Source organism: Somniosus microcephalus, chromosome 17 (genome assembly GCF_052327205.1).
Source record: "Somniosus microcephalus isolate GS21.2 chromosome 17, FLI_Smic_1.0, whole genome shotgun sequence".
NCBI classification, from domain to species: Eukaryota; Metazoa; Chordata; class Chondrichthyes; order Squaliformes; family Somniosidae; genus Somniosus; species Somniosus microcephalus.
In genome coordinates, this window is record NC_141003.1 from 40,079,759 (window position 1) to 40,095,595 (window position 15,837).

Consider the following 15,837-nt stretch of genomic DNA (forward strand, 5'->3'; position numbering starts at 1 on the left):
AGTGGCTATTACAAGCAAATGTCAACACTCGAGAGATAAATATACACGTCAAGATATAATGGACACAGCTGCAGGAAAGATCATTTGGCCCATACAGCAACCCCCCCTTTCCTGTAATGAGCATCTGACTGTTAATTAAGCAATTCTGAGGTTTTTTCCTTCCTCTACCCTACCTGGAGGTCCTTTCATGTGTTGATGTGAAGATGAACTTCCTGACATAAATCCTCCCACATAAGTTGCTGATTAAATTCCAGTGATACCCCACATGTCCTTAGGATTTCCAAAGCCTTGGCTCTTGAGTTTGGCAAGTAGGGTGTGCTGTACTGGGGGGATGGAAGGAGTGGGAAAAGAGTGCCTACTCTATACTGGGCAACACTAGGCTGAATCTTTTAGTTTATTACTAATGTGTTAAATCCTTGTAGGAAATCAGCTTTGTAACAATGCAACTAAAGCATCCTGAGCAGGCATTTCCTGCCCAGCACTAAATGTCTAAAAAGATTAACCCTGACCTAAAATGCCTGCATTCATTGGTGTGGTGCAAGATGTGCAACATCATTATGACAGTGTGTGGAAATGAGTAAAATTCTTTAATAATTGTATACACACAAAATACAATGTTGTAAGTTGAATCTAGAATTGGCTAGTGTTTTAAAACAATTATATTTGAGTTTTGTAATCCTTAATTTACATTGTAAATGAGCTTCATATGGCTACTGACATCTTTACACAGGAACCTACTAAGCAGTTTCAGCTTCAGTTATTGTTTATTAAACAAGTTATTTTGCAGATACAAATATTTCAGAAACCATTTTGAGTATTTGTCCAGACCAATTAAGATTTTCTTTGACAGGTGAAACCTGTTATGCCAATTTTCCCTTTAAGGCTGATACCTCCACCAATAAAGGTCAACACTACCAATGGCAATCAAACTAAAATTAATGAACATTTACTCCAACACAAAACCTTCATGTTTACTAAATTAAGGAGTAATCCTTACTTGAAATGAAATGTGACAGGTTTATTTGCTTCACCTATCATTTACCCAACAATGTTTCAAATCAAACAGTGAGTGCTGATATATCATAGGGGAAGTGAGCTGGAGAAGTTACTGAGCCCAACAATTTAAGGGAGCAGATTTGATGTACATAATTCAAATTACAAGATCACCCAAGTACCTGTATTAAGACAGTGGATGAGATGTTAAATTGAGGCCCCATAAAAGATTCATGCACTATGCAAAGAAGAGCTGGGGTTTCTCCAGTATCCTGGTCAACATTTATCCCTCAATTAGCACCACTAAAACATAATTAATCTCATTGCTGTTAGTGGGACCTTGTATGCAAATTGGCTAATGAAGTTAAATCATAGTTCTTTGTAACTTTGATTTTTTTTTTTAAAGGTAATAAATACTTAGAAACTCCCACTTTAAAATTACCCAAATTCAAACCAACCTATTCACAATTGTGTATTAATTAAAACTTTTAACAGTGATCCAAAATATGCAGGCAGAAATTCATCTGTACGAAAACATCCTTTGTTTCAGAAAAGCTTTCATTGTACATTGGCCATGGCTTTTTGGAGCAGATGCAGCATTATTGGATATACTGGAGCAAATTCTTTTCCTTCTCTTGCTCGTACTGATTGAACATAAGCTTCAAGAGCACCCCTAAAAAAAACACAGAACTTTGATTTGCATTTTAGGATTTTAATATTAATATAATATGCTTAAACTCAATCACAACCTATAAAAACTTAATTCAAATCTAATAAAATCATGTAACTGAGCCCCACAGACCATGTCACATGTCTGATGACCAATCTATGCGGAGGTAGCTGATCTTAGTTAGGAGTGGCAGCTTGGCTGTGATATGATGGATATGTGGAAGGGCAAACAGATTTTCCTACTTTCCTCGACAGGAAAATGAGGTAGGTAGGGACAATGGGTCCCTCCAAGATACAACAGGCATGATTTTGACTCAGAACATAGTATCCTTGAAATTATGCTATGAGATAGTAGCATAACAATTGACAAAACTGATGACTGAAAGCAAATTGTTAACTATTGTGAAGGGTTCAAATAGTGAGGAGGGAGTCCATACGTTACAAATTATGAAGTTAGGTGTAGTAAGGGAAATTGAACTGAACTTTTTCATCCAAAGGGTGATAAGAGTTGTGCAAGGAGTTAACAAAGAAGGCACTGAAGGAAAGAGTTTAAATTGATTTAAGAAGCAATTTAATACATTTATCAGAGAAAGCATTGAGGGGTATTGTGAAAAGGACTAGCTTGTATGGGCTTTTTCATGTTCCCCAAAAAAATTCCCTATAGGTAAAGCTGCAATAGAGATACCTGTAGCTGCAATACCTTTTTTTATAAAAGGGTATGTTACTCTAATTTTTCCTTCTATCTTGTGGTTTCATTAGGACTTACACTTCTTATAGCCAAGTGTTTCCAGACTCTAAGAATGCTGATGTTGAACTAGCTGCTAAGAGGAGTGCAAGAGTAGCAGGACGATGACACTCATTTAAATTTTTCAGCCATCGTGGAAACTGCCTGACTTCCATAGAGAAACTCATCACAAGGCAGTTGTGAGATTGCAAGGGCACGAATGAGCCTGTGTCCCACCACTTCCAGGCACCAGAGTGGAGCTCCAGCATGCTTTAGCAGTCTTCCACTTGTGCAGGTTGATGTATTTTACAGCAAAATCAAGCCTGATCCGGCATATCAAGTCTTTAACTTCCTTAACAGTATCTAAACTCAGATTGAGAATTAAAAATATCAGATCTCTATCTAATGTAAGTGACTGATTTATTCTAATAACATTCAAATATACTCAAACAGTAACTCCAGAAATGGTATTACCTGATGAGAATTAGTCGATCCTTTTCTGATGGATGGTCATCAAGCCACTGAGAATACCGAGCTACAGACCACTCTGCCCTCTGTAATTAATTTCACAGCTGTTAATTATGGAACTATAATACTACAATATTAAAGAAATACCCAGTGAAATATATTCACACAGTTTTGGACTCTTGATTAGTCCTGATCTTTTCATGCAGTTTCCTAGATCAATTGAAACTGGAGAGAAGACATGTACCCGAGCCTAACGCTCCCACCATCTAGCGCTGCTACCCTAACGCTCCCACCATCTGGTGCCGCTACCCTAACGCTCCCACCATCTAGCGCCGCTACCCTAACGCTCCCACCATCTAGCGCTGCTACCCTAACGCTCCCACCATCTGGTGCCGCTACCCTAACGCTCCCACCATCTAGCGCCGCTACCCTAACGCTCCCACCATCTAGTGCTGCTACCCTAACGCTCCCACCCTCCAGCGCCGCTACCCTAACGCTCCCACCATCTAGCGCCGCTACACTAACGCGCCCACCCTCTTGCGCCGCTACCCTAACGCTCCCACCCTCTAGCGCCGCTACCCTAACGCTCCCACCATCTAGCGCCGCTACCCTAACGCTCCCACCATCTAGCGCCGCTACCCTAACGCTCCCACCCTCCAGCGCCGCTACCCTAACGCTCCCACCATCTAGTGCCGCTACCCTAACGCTCCCACCCTCTAGTGCTGCTACCCTAACGCTCCCACCCTCTTAGTGCTGCTACCCTAACGCTCCCACCCTCTAGCGCTGCTACCCTAACGCTCCCACCATCCGGCGCTGCTACCCTAACGCTCCCACCATCTAGTGCTGCTCCATCCATTCATTGGGCATTTTTCCAGCAGTGAGAAAATGTTCAGCTTCAGTTTCTAAAGTTTTTTTCAAAAGTCATCAACGTTCAATCAACTGAAAACGATTTAATAGTGGGATGCATTCAGTTATACAAAAACGAAGTCAAATAATGAAAATAAAATAGGGATTTTTAGAATAAGATCATTACACAGCCTTTCCATAGAGATTTATTTTCAATATGCAGCAATGATGGATTATTTACTTTGTACAGTCTTCATTCTTTGAAGTATATGGTTCCTCTACATAACCATAGGAGTTAAGCTGAGCTTGATTTGTTCTTGGAGGGGGGGGGGGGGGGGGGGAGGGGGGGGAAATGACAGGCAGTGCCGTATAAAGCCCCGGGATCTGTGCCGCAAGGCCAGCTTGTTTTTATGTGAAGCTAAACTGAAAATGATGCACCAAATGCCCCAACTCAAAAATCAGGATCCCTTCATGACTTGAGTGATGTTTGGTTGGGACTGTAGTGTGTCAAGAATTCATATTGTTTGAAGAATAGAAAAAACCTACAAGGCAGGTGATCTCTATCTTCTTCATGAAGTATCTACAATTTCATAATAGTGATGTTAGTGATAAGAACAGGGTTTTCCCAAAATCAATCAAACTGGGATTAACTCTGGTGGTATGGAAGGATACTTAGATAATAAAGCATTTTACACCATGAACTTAACAGCGACGTAAAAAAGCAGCTTCAACATATAATGAAAAGACCAAATCTGAATTAGAATTTAAATGCATCAACAGACACAAACAGAAATGTCACTATTGCTGTAGTTTTGTTCTGACAATTAGGTTGGTTACCCAGAAAGGAAAAAACTGAAAGCAGTTAATCAGTTTCTTGAATACCTGGTGTGGTGACTTGAGGTCAGGCGGTGCTCTGGTAAATAGGAAATGAAGAATGGTGTTGTATGGAATAATATCCCCTGCAGCTGGGCTATTAGCAATATGCTCACTTGTCTGGAAGAGTAATGGTCTGTGAAGCACAAAACAGATTTCAACAAAATGAGTAAAAAGAAATTGCACTGGATGAGTTTGGAGAGGATTAAATTACCAGAATTCCCATGTTGTTTACAGGTAGTCTGGGACCTGAACCATGGTTTCTGATATTTGTGTTCCTGTGATATTCTTCATACGACAGTAGTTTGCTCATTGCTATAATACTGAAGTAATATATCAAAACATTGAGGGGGGGAAGCGGGGAGGGGGGTGTGAACAGCCAGAGGTCATGGTCCATATCGGTACCAGCAACATAGGTAGAAAGAGGAAAGAGGGGCGAGGTCCTGCAGGCAGATTTTAGGGAGCTAGGAAAGAGATTAAAAAGCAGGACCTCAAAAGGTAGTAATCTCCAGATTACTCTCAGTGCCACGAGCAAGTATAGAAATAGGAGGATAGAGCAGATGAATGCGTGGCTGGAGAGATGCTGCAGGAGGGAGGGCTCCATATTCCTGGGACATTGGGACCGGTTCTGGGGGAGGTGGGATCTTTACAGGCCGGACGGGTTGCACCTCAACAGAGCCGGAACCAATGTCCTCGGGGAGAGGGGGGGGTGTTAGTGCTGTTCGGGAGGGTTTAAACTAATTTGGCAGGAGGATGGGCACCAGGATGTAGCATTAGAAAGGTGAAACAAGGTGCACAAAGGGGAGGCGGTGGCGTAGTGGTTATGTCACGAGACTAGTAAGCCAGAGGCTCAGTCAAATGCTCCGAGGATATGGGTTCAAATCCCACCATGGCAGCTGGTGGAATTTTAATTCAATTCAATTCAATTCAATTCTGGAATTAAATGTTAGTCTCAGTAATGGCAACCATGATACCATTGTCGATTGTTGCAAAAAACCCATCTGGTTCACTAATGTCCTTTAGGGAAGGAAATCTGCCGTCTTTACCTGGTCTGGCCTACATGTGACTCCAGACCCACAGCAATGTGGTTGACTCTTAATGCCCTCTGAAATGGCCTTGCAAGCCACTCAGTTGTAAACAACCGCTACGAAAAACAGTAAGAATAAAACCGGACGGACCACCCGGCATCGACCTCGGCACCGGAAACGACAACGGCAAACCCAGCCCTGTCGACCCTGCAAAGTCCTCCTTACCAACATCTGGGGGCTTGTGCCAAAATTGGGAGAGCTGTCCCACAGACTAGTCAAGCAACAGCCTGACATAGTCATAATTACCGAATCATACCTTCCAACCAATGTCCCAGACACCACCATCACCATCCCTGGGTATGTCCTGTCCCACCGGCAGGACAGACCCACCAGAGGTGGTGGCACCGTGGTATACAGTCGGGAGGGAGTAGCCCTGAGAGTCCTCGACATTGACTCAGGACCCCATGAGGTCTCATGGCATCAAGTCAAACATGGGCAAGGAAACCTCCTGCTAATTACCACCTACCGCCCTCCCTCAGCTGATGAATCAGTACTCCTTCATGTTGAACACCAATTGGAAGAAGCACAGAGTAGCAAGGGCACAAAATGTCCTCTGGGCAGGGTACTTCAATGTCCATCACCAAGAGTGGCTCGGTAGCACCACAACTGACCGAGTCCTAAAGGACATAGCTGCCAGACTGGGTCTGCGATAGGTGGTGAGGGAACCAACAAGAGGGAAAAACCTACTTGATCTCGTCCTCACCAATCTACCTGTTGCAGATGCATCTGTCCATGACAGCATTGGTGGAAGTGACCACCGCACAGTCCTTGTGGAGACGAAGTCCCGTCTTCATGTTGAGGATACCCTCCACCGTGTTGTGTGGCACTACCACCGTGCTAAATGGGACAGATTTCGAACAGATCTGGCAACTCAAAACTGGGCATCCATGAGGCGCTGTGGGCCATCAGCAGCAGCAGAATTGTATGTAACCTCATGGCCCGGCATATCCCTCACTCTACCATTACCATCAAGCCGGGAGATCAACCCTGGTTTAACGAAGAGTGCAGGAGAGCATGCCAGGAACAGCACCAGGCATACCGAAAAATGAGGTGTCAACCTGGTGAGGCTACAACACAGGACTACTTGCATGCCAAACAACGGAAGCAACATGCAATAGACAGAGCTAAGCGATCGCACAACCATCGGATCAAATCAAAACTCTGCAGTCCTGCCACATCCAGTCGTGAGTGGTGGTGGACAAGTTAACAGGAAGAGGAGGCTCCAAAAATATCCCCATCCTCAATGATGGTGGAGCCCAGCACTGAGTGCAAAAGACAAGGCTGAAGCATTTGCAACTATCTTCAGCCAGAAGTGCCGAGTGGATGATCCATCTCGGCCTCCTCCTGAGGCCCCCAGCATCACAGATGCCAGTCTTCAGCCCATTCAATTCACTCCACGTGATGTCAAGAAACGGCTGAAGACACTGGATACTGCAAAGGCTATGGGCCCTGACAACATTCCGGCAATAGTACTGAAGACTTGTGCTCCAGAACTAGCTGCGCCCCTAGCCAAGCTGTTCCAGTACAGCTACAACACTGGCAACTACCCGGCAATGTGGAAAATTGCCCAAGTATGCCAAGTATAAAAAGCAGGGCAAATCCGACCCGGCCAATTACCGTCCCATCAGTCTACTCTCAATCATCAGCAAAGTGATGGAAGGTGTCGTCGACAGTGCTATCAAGCGGCACTTACTCAGCAATAACCTGCTAACTGACGCCCAGTTTGGGTTCCGCCAGGGCCATTCAGCTCCTGACCTCATTACAGCCTTGGTCCAAACATGGACAAAAGAGCTGAACTCAAGAGGCGAGGTGAGAGTGACTGCCCTTGACATCAAGGCAGCATTTGATCGAGTGTGGCATCAAGGAGCCCTAGCAAAACTGAAGTCAATGGGAATCAAGGGGAAAACTCTCCATTGGTTGGAATCATACCTAGCACAAAGGAAGTTGGCTGTGGTTGTTGGAGGTCATTCATCTCAATCACGTGACATCACTGCAGGAGTTCCTCAGGGCAGTGTCCTAGGCCCAACCATCTTCAGCTGTTTCATCAATGACCTTCCCTCCATCATAAGGTCAGAAGTGGGGATGTTCGCTGATGATTGCACACTGTTCAGTACCATTCGAGACTCGTCAGATACTGACGCAGTCCGTGTCCATATGCAGCAAGACCTGGACAACATTCAGACTTGGGCTGACAAGTGGCAAGAAACATTCGCACCACACAAGTGCCAAGCAATGACCATCTCCAACAAGCGAGACTCTAACCATCTCCCCATGACATTCAATGGCATTACCATCGCTGAATCCCCACTATCAATATCCTGGGGGTTACCATTGATCAGAAACTGAACTGGACCAGCCATATAAATAGTGTGGCTACAAGAGCAGGCCAGAGGCTGGGAATTCTGCGGCGAGTGTCTCACCTCCTGACTCCCCAAAGCCTTTCCACCATCTACAAGGCACAAGTCAGGAGTGTGATGGAATACTCTCCACTTGCCTGGATGAGTGCAGCTCCAACAACACTCGAGAAGCTCGACACCATTCAGGATAAAGCAGCCCGCTTGATTGGCACTCCATCCACCTTCAACATTCACTCCCTCCACCACCGGCGCACTGTGGCTGCAGTGTGTACCATCTACAAGATGCACTGCAGCAACTCGCCAAAGCTCCTTCAACAGCACCTTCCAAACCCGTGACCTCTACCAATTAGAAGGACAAGGGCAGCAGACGCATGGGAACATCACCACCTACAAGTTCCCCTCCAAGTCACACACCATCCTGACTTGGACCTGTATCGCTGTTCCTTCACTGTCGCTGGGCCAAAATCCTGGAACTCCCTTCCTAACAGCATTGTGGGTGTACCTACACCATATGGACTGCAGCGGTTCAAGAAGGCGGCTCACCACCATCTTCTCAAGGGCAATTAGGGATGGGCACTAAATGCAGGCCTAGCCAGCCAGCGACGCCCACATCCCATCAATGAATAAAAAAAAGATAGCACTGGAGTAAGAAATAGGTGGGATTAGGTGGGATCAGACTAAGAGAATACAAGGTGGTCTAAAATAGGTTTACAGTGCATGTGTGTAAAGGCACGAAGCATGGTTGATGTGCCTCAATAAATCCGAGACTCAATGTTAACTTAGAAGGTAACACACAGTGGAGAGGTATCTTCCATCCAGAGGTCTGCAGTACTGGATGTGAGGCACACTGAGCCTGCTTACATAGGGGCCAGGTATGGGCGGAGCCCTACACACAATGGTGAGGAAACGGAACTGAGGTAAGGGAAATGAAACTGAAACCAAACCACAGTCACAGGCAGAGAATACCGATGAGTGATGAATGGCATATTTCATCACAATGGTAAATATGGTTGGTTAGCTGCAGGTGCAAATAGCCACATGGGAATATGATGTCGTGGCAATAACTGAAACCTGGCTCAAAAAAGGGCAGGATTGGGTTATAAATATTCCTGGATATAAGGTGTTCAGGAAAGATGGGGAAAGAAAGAAAGGAGGTGGGGTGGCAGAGGGCATGGCTGAGGTAATAAATGAGTACTTTGCATCTGTCTTCACCAAGGAAGAAGATGCTGCCAAAGTCAGTGAAAGAGGAGGGAGTGGAGATACTGGATGAGATAAAAATTGAAAAAGAGAAGGTACTAGAAAGGCTGTCTGTACTTAAAGTTGATAAGTCACCATGACCGGATGGGATGCATCCTAGGATGCTGAGGGAAGTTAAGGAGGAAATCGTGGAGGTACTGGCCGTAATCTTGCAATCCTCCTTAGATACGGGGGTGGTGCCAGAGGACTAGAGAATTGCAAATGTTACAACCTTGTTCAAAAAAGGGTGCAAGGATAAACCCAGCAACTACAGGCCAGTCAGTTTAACCTCGGTAGTGTGGAATCTTTTAGAAACGATAATCAGGGACAAAGTTAACAGTCACTTGGGCAAGTGTGGATTAATTAAGGAAAGGCAGCACGGTTCAGTTTAAGGCAAATCGTGTTCAACTAACTTGATTGAGTTTTTTGATGAGGTAACAGAGAGGGTTGATGAGGGCAATGCGGTTGATGTGGTGTATATGGACTTCCAAAAGGCATTTGATAAAGTGCCACATAATAGGCTTGCCAGCAAAGTTGAAGTCCATGGAATAAAAGGGACAGTGGCAGCATGAATACAAAATTGGCTAAGTGACAGGAAACAGAGAGTAGTGGTGAACGGTTGTTTTTCCAGACTGGAGGAAGGTACACCGTGGTGTTCCTCAGGGGTCGGTACTAGGACCACTGCTTTTCTTGATATATATTAATGACTTCGACTTGGGTGTACAGGGCACAATTTCAAAATTTGCAAATGACATAAAACTTGGAAGTATAGCGAACAGTGAGGAGGATAGTGATAGACTTAAAGACAGACAGGCTGGTGAAATGGGCGGACACGTGGCAGATGAAATTTAATGCAGAAAAGTGCAAAGTGATACATTTTGGTAGGAAGAACGAGGAGAGGCAATATAAACTAAAGGGTACAATCCTAAAGGGGGTGCATGAACAGAGAGACCTGGGGCTATATGTGCACAAATCGTTGAAGGTGGCAGAGCAGGTTGAGAAAGCAGTTAAAAAAGCATACGGGATCCTGGGCTTCATAAACAGAGTACAAAAGCAAGGAAGTTATGATGAACCTTTATAAAACAATGGTTCGGTCTCAGCTGGAGTATTGTGGCCAATTCTGGGCACCGCACATTAGGATGGATGTGAAGGCCTTAGAGCGGGGGGGGCAGAAAAGATTTACTAGAATGATTCCAGGGATGAGAGACTTCAGTTACATGGATAGACTAGAGAAGCTGGGGTTGTTCTCTTTAGAGCAGAGAAGTTTGAGAGGAGATTTGATAGAGGTGTTCAAAATCATGAGGGGTCTAGACAGAGTAGATAGATAGATTTAAGGTGATTGGCAAAAGAACCAGGGGTGACATGCCTTTTTTACGCAGTGAGTGATTAGGATCTGGAATGCACTACCTGAAAGGGTGGTGGAGGCAGATTCAATTGTGGCTTTCAAAAGGGAATTGGATAAGTACCTGAAGGAAAAAAATCTGCAGGGCTACAGGGAAAGAGCAGCGGAGTGGGACTAGCTGAAGTGCTCTTGCAGAGAGCCGGCACAGGCCGAATAGCCTCCTCCTGTGCTGTTACCATTCTATGATCACATGACCGACACAAGATGCAAATATTATACACCTTACTTAGTGAAAAAAAAGTCAGAGTTTTAATACTATCCCACCAGTTTAAAAAAAACTTAAGATGTAAGTAACTCTCTCCCCATAACCTCTTACTCACATTATACTGTACAATGTTTTATTGTACTTCGCACAGTGGAGGAGTTACTTGCTCAAGTTGGAAGTACTTTCATTTGTTTGTTTATTCTTCCCTCCTAGATCCCCAAGACCATTTTCTCAGGTAATTACATGATTATACATCATTAGCTGTCAGCAGTGGTAGCACTCTTGCCTCCGAGTCCAGAGGTTGTGGGTACAAGTCCCACTCCAGAGACCTGAGCACATAACCTAGGCTGACACTTCAATGCAGTACTGAAGGATTGCTGCAGTGTTGGAGGTACCATCTTCCAAAGGAGTCACTAAACTGAAGCCCCGTCTGCCCTCTCAGGTGGATGCAAAAGATCCCATGGCACTATTTCGAAGAGCAGCAGCGCTCTCCCCACTCTCCTGGCCAATCTTTACCCCATAACAAACATCACTAAAAACCAGATTATCTGGTCGTTATCTCTTTGCTGCGAGGCCTTGCTATATGCACAAATAGGCTGCGCGTTTGCCAGATCAAGAGATGAGAGAAGGCCTATGCAGGGAAAACGTTTTGATGGGATTCTGTAATATTAAATTCGTGATTTTATTAAATTTAATTTAATTTTAGCTTCTAATAATCTGCTAGCTGCTCTGAATGCTCTGCAGCATAAAGTATCATTTTTGCAATGTATAGCCATCTGCAGTTGTTAAAGTGCACATAATATGGTTAACTGCACTATATAGAAAATCCTCTCTACATTATTCTTTTCCAGAATTTCAGGTTGGCACAATCAAATGCATATTTACTACCCAAGAAAATTACTTGATATTGCATACAGTATTGTTTAATTCTGTTAACCAGAAAAAAAACTGAAGCATTACATTTGTTTGAAGAGACTCATATCTTCTATAGTTTATTCAAGAAATAATTGTCTTGCAACAATGTAAGCTCATGCACATACATCAGATTCATGAAGTACATAATTATCAAAAAATGCTAGAAGCTCACTTGTGACTATGACATCTTATGGATAATATTCTGTGCCAAACCCTGGCTAATTGCTAATCATTCCATCACTATTAAATGCATTCATGGTTTTTCAGGTTTAAGTGCCCTTACAATAATAGATTATGTATAAAGGCTGCAATAAAATTTGCAGCAAAGCATATTAAATGATATTTATGAACTATTCAGTCCTAATTTATAATCTGAATAGTTATAAAGTACCAAAGACCAACAAAATGTGTCATAATTAATGCACACTTTTTTTAAATAAAAGAAACACGTATCTATTCACAGATTTAAGTATTCCCCTGAAGGTCATATTGAGGAGAATGTGACTGACCTGAATGACCTCAGTAATCGGTAGGATTTTCCTAGATCTGACACTCTTCTACAAAGTGGTGCCACGGCTAACTCCATCTGCAATATTGCAAGATACAGTATAAGTTCTTTTGTATGTAATATATCACATTAATACACAGAAACTTTGTAACACAACTATGAAGTTTAAACACATTAACTGACAATCAAAACTATAGCACTTAGAGGGAAAAGAGAGTGTGAGCATGTGCACAAAAGGAGTGAGAAAATGATAGTTAAGAATCGTGAGACAGAGAAAGAGATGAGAAGAGGAAGCATAGTTGAAGGCAGGAGTAGGAACTTTAAAGAAGCATTAAATTATAAATGACATGCTGGCTCCAAACAGCGTAATTGTTTCACTATTTCAATGTCTTGCTTAATGTGTTCTCTTGTGGGTATTGTAGACCAGAAAAATAAAGGATATATGGAAACAATAGAGGGTGAAAAGGAATGAAAAGTAACAATGAGAGCATATACACACATAGTAAATGGTAAATAATTATTAGGATGAGAGTACAAAACAATTTTGTGGCGTATTCAAGTTCTTCCTTTCTATATTAGGTAGTTTGACAACAGGGTCCAGCCAGATAACTGTAATAAATACTTGCAGTCCCCGAAGATAATTAATCAAAACTCTTAAATATTTATCGGTCTCCTGTCTTCAAAATACACTGGGCAAGGCCTTCTTGGGGAAAATGGCACAATGTCAGAATCAGCAACTCAGTTACAGCATAGTTAGATACAGAGTAAAGCCCCAACAGATTCTCACTTCAGAAGAGCTACAGCGTGATATTTTTAATTGTCACAATAATAGTAGATAAGCACCCAGCTAGCAAGGCACCATTTTCAGCAATGACAGAGACTGTTATATACGACTGCTATGCACCCTTGGATTAGTGCTTGTTTGGCATAAACGTTTTCAACTTAAAAACAGAAAGTGCTGGAAATACACAACAGTTCTTAGGCATGGAAAAAAGATTAATATTTCAGGTGTAGAGCCTTTGTCAGAAGAGGAAACTGAAAGAGAAGCACCCCTTTATAGGGCTGAACAAAATGAAAGGGCTGGGAGTAGAGAACAGGTAAAAAGTCAAGATTCTGAAATGCTGGTTCTGGTCTCAGAATGGCAATTAATGGATTTAATAGCCCACAAACAAGTTTTACAAAAAGCCAGAAAAGTGAAAACTGGTGCGTGATATGAAAAGAACATCTCAATAAGGTAGTGAATGTCATAGAAAAGATACACATGCAAAAAGCCCCCAAATGTAGAGTATTGATGTGGAAGGTTAATAGGACAAATGGGCAAGAATATGGAGGATATAGCTAATGTTTGAAGTTGGTAAAGTAATGGGTTCAGACCAGAGGGCTGCAAAGTGCCCAGGAGAAAGATGTGATAATGTTCCTGAAGTTTGGTTTTTTCAGCGTGGGAGGCAAAAAGACAGAAAAATCAGAGTGGGAATGCGAGGGAGATTTGTAGTGACAAACCACAGTGAGGTCAGGATCACATTTAGACAGGATGAAGATGTTCAGCAAAGTGGTCACCCAATCTATGTTTGGTCTTCCCAATGTAGAGGAGGCCACACCACTGTCTCACACACAAGTGATGTTTGGTGTCCTGGGCAATGATGTGGGAAGAGGTGAATGAACAGATGTTGAATGTGCTACGGCTGCATGGGAAAATACCAGAGGAAGGACAGCAGAAGTTGGGGTAGTGGAAGAATAAACAAAGATATTCCAGCAGGAATAGGCTCTATAGAAAGCAAAGAGTGGAGGGGAAGATGTATTGGAGGTGGGATCACATTGCTTGTGGCAGATATGGTGGAAGATGATCTGCCAAATACAATAGCTAATGGAATGGAAGGTGAGGAGAAAATCGGCAGGTGCTCCCAAAGGCCCTGTTAACCACTTCCAAGGGAAAGCCTCATCTGAAGGAAAATCTCCAAATGTTAACCTGTCTGTCTTCTTTTCAGATGCCGATGGACCTGGTATACATTTCCAGCATTTTCTGTTTTTATTTCAGATTTCCCATGCTTGCAGTTTAAAAAAAAATGCAAACCAGCATCGTGGGAATTAATTTCAACTATCACTTTCAGGCATTCCCTTAATCAATTTACGTTGCCTCATACTCAGTAATTTTACAGCATAACTTGGGGATCACGTTGCTTTTGATTCCTGTTCATCTCTTAATTATTGGGTCTCTCAGCTCAATGATTCACTTCTGGGACATCCCCGGTTTCTCAGCTAGGTCCATCAGAAAGTCAGCTTTATCTTGTTGACAGTAAGAACCTAGAGTCATTAAGGACCCCCGATTAGTGGATACTAAACCTTACAGACTTGGAGGCTCCAGGCTTGATCCCTGCTCTGTGCGGAGTTAGTTGACCTTAGCTGGAAGGTAACAGATGGGAAACTACAATTGATTTTCCTGACTCAGGATGTGGACAACAAAAATACCATGGTTCCTGCTCCTAATCACTATCCAGAAACCTTTGGTGGAAAATGGCCATTTATGGGCATTAGGCAGGGACATAATCAAACTCAGTTGCAATAGCTCCGATATTTGAATAGCTTGTTCACGATCACTATCAGTATCTGAACTCATACATGAAGAATCGCCATTTGACCAAGTTACCAGAGGGCTGGTGGCCCCTTTGGAATTGTACATTACAGGAGTCAATGTTTTCACTATAGAGAACAGCAATAAAAGGAGAGTAAACAAGATTTTATTTTTAAAAACTGGAGAGCGCTTCTTCACTTTTGTGGGAAAGTGAGGGGGGCATATCTAGTTCACTTCCAGGAAGAAAGATTGGAGGATCATTGGTTAAATGTATAGATCCCAACATAAACTTGATCAATTGTCAAAAACACACAAAGCTCTGACACTGTATCTAAAAATGATTGATTTATTTTAGTGATGCTCAATACTACCAACAAAGTGCATGGGGAGTATTTCTAAGATACTGTGAATTTAGGGCAGGCAAATGAGGCATAATTAATTCAACCTTTGGTATGGGAAAGAACTTGCTCTCACTGATTCACTTTGTCTATCAAGGTATATATTTCAGAACTCTTGCTTTGTGCATTTCCTACTACGTACAGCAATGATCTCTCTTCAGTTGTATTATTATTTATTGTGAACTACTGCTCCTTTTTAATTTCGGATTCTTTTCATTGAAACTTTTGATTTTAATTTTAATTTTCAGATTCCAAAATAAACAAAAGACAAAGAAAAAAGGTAACACCAGCTATTGGTTGTTAGTTCTTACCTGTGCAAAATCTGCAGCCAACCTCATTTTACCTCCTTCACCCAGTGGTCTCAGCAGACTTGCATTGCGGATAAATAGTTGAATAGCTCTCTGTGCAATATTTTCTGTACTCTCAAAGATAAAGTCCACACACTCAAAGTTTTTAAAGTAGTCACTCATGATCCGTGATATAAAACCTTGCAATTCTTTCATGTAAAGGGAACATGGAATTTCTGGCTTCCCAGACAAGGACCTGTACAAATGAATGCAAACCATATTATTCCAACTACTTTCCA

General features: G+C 42.8%; 1 protein-coding gene across 2 annotated transcripts in view; it reads right to left on the minus strand.

The window, feature by feature from the left end:
- Window positions 1-568: 568 nt before the first annotated feature.
- cog5 (component of oligomeric golgi complex 5) overlaps window positions 569-15,837 on the minus strand; it is a 168,679-nt gene continuing 153,410 nt past the window's right edge. For both annotated transcript variants that reach the window (XM_086010231.1, XM_086010229.1), the window contains exons 18-22: window positions 15,563-15,794; window positions 12,286-12,362; window positions 4,583-4,709; window positions 2,861-2,940; window positions 569-1,666 (exon numbers count right to left, since the gene is read on the minus strand). In XM_086010231.1, coding sequence (XP_085866357.1) covers window positions 1,552-1,666; window positions 2,861-2,940; window positions 4,583-4,709; window positions 12,286-12,362; window positions 15,563-15,794 — 631 coding nt within the window. In that variant the 3' untranslated portion in view covers window positions 569-1,551. The remainder of the gene's footprint in view (window positions 1,667-2,860; window positions 2,941-4,582; window positions 4,710-12,285; window positions 12,363-15,562; window positions 15,795-15,837) is intronic.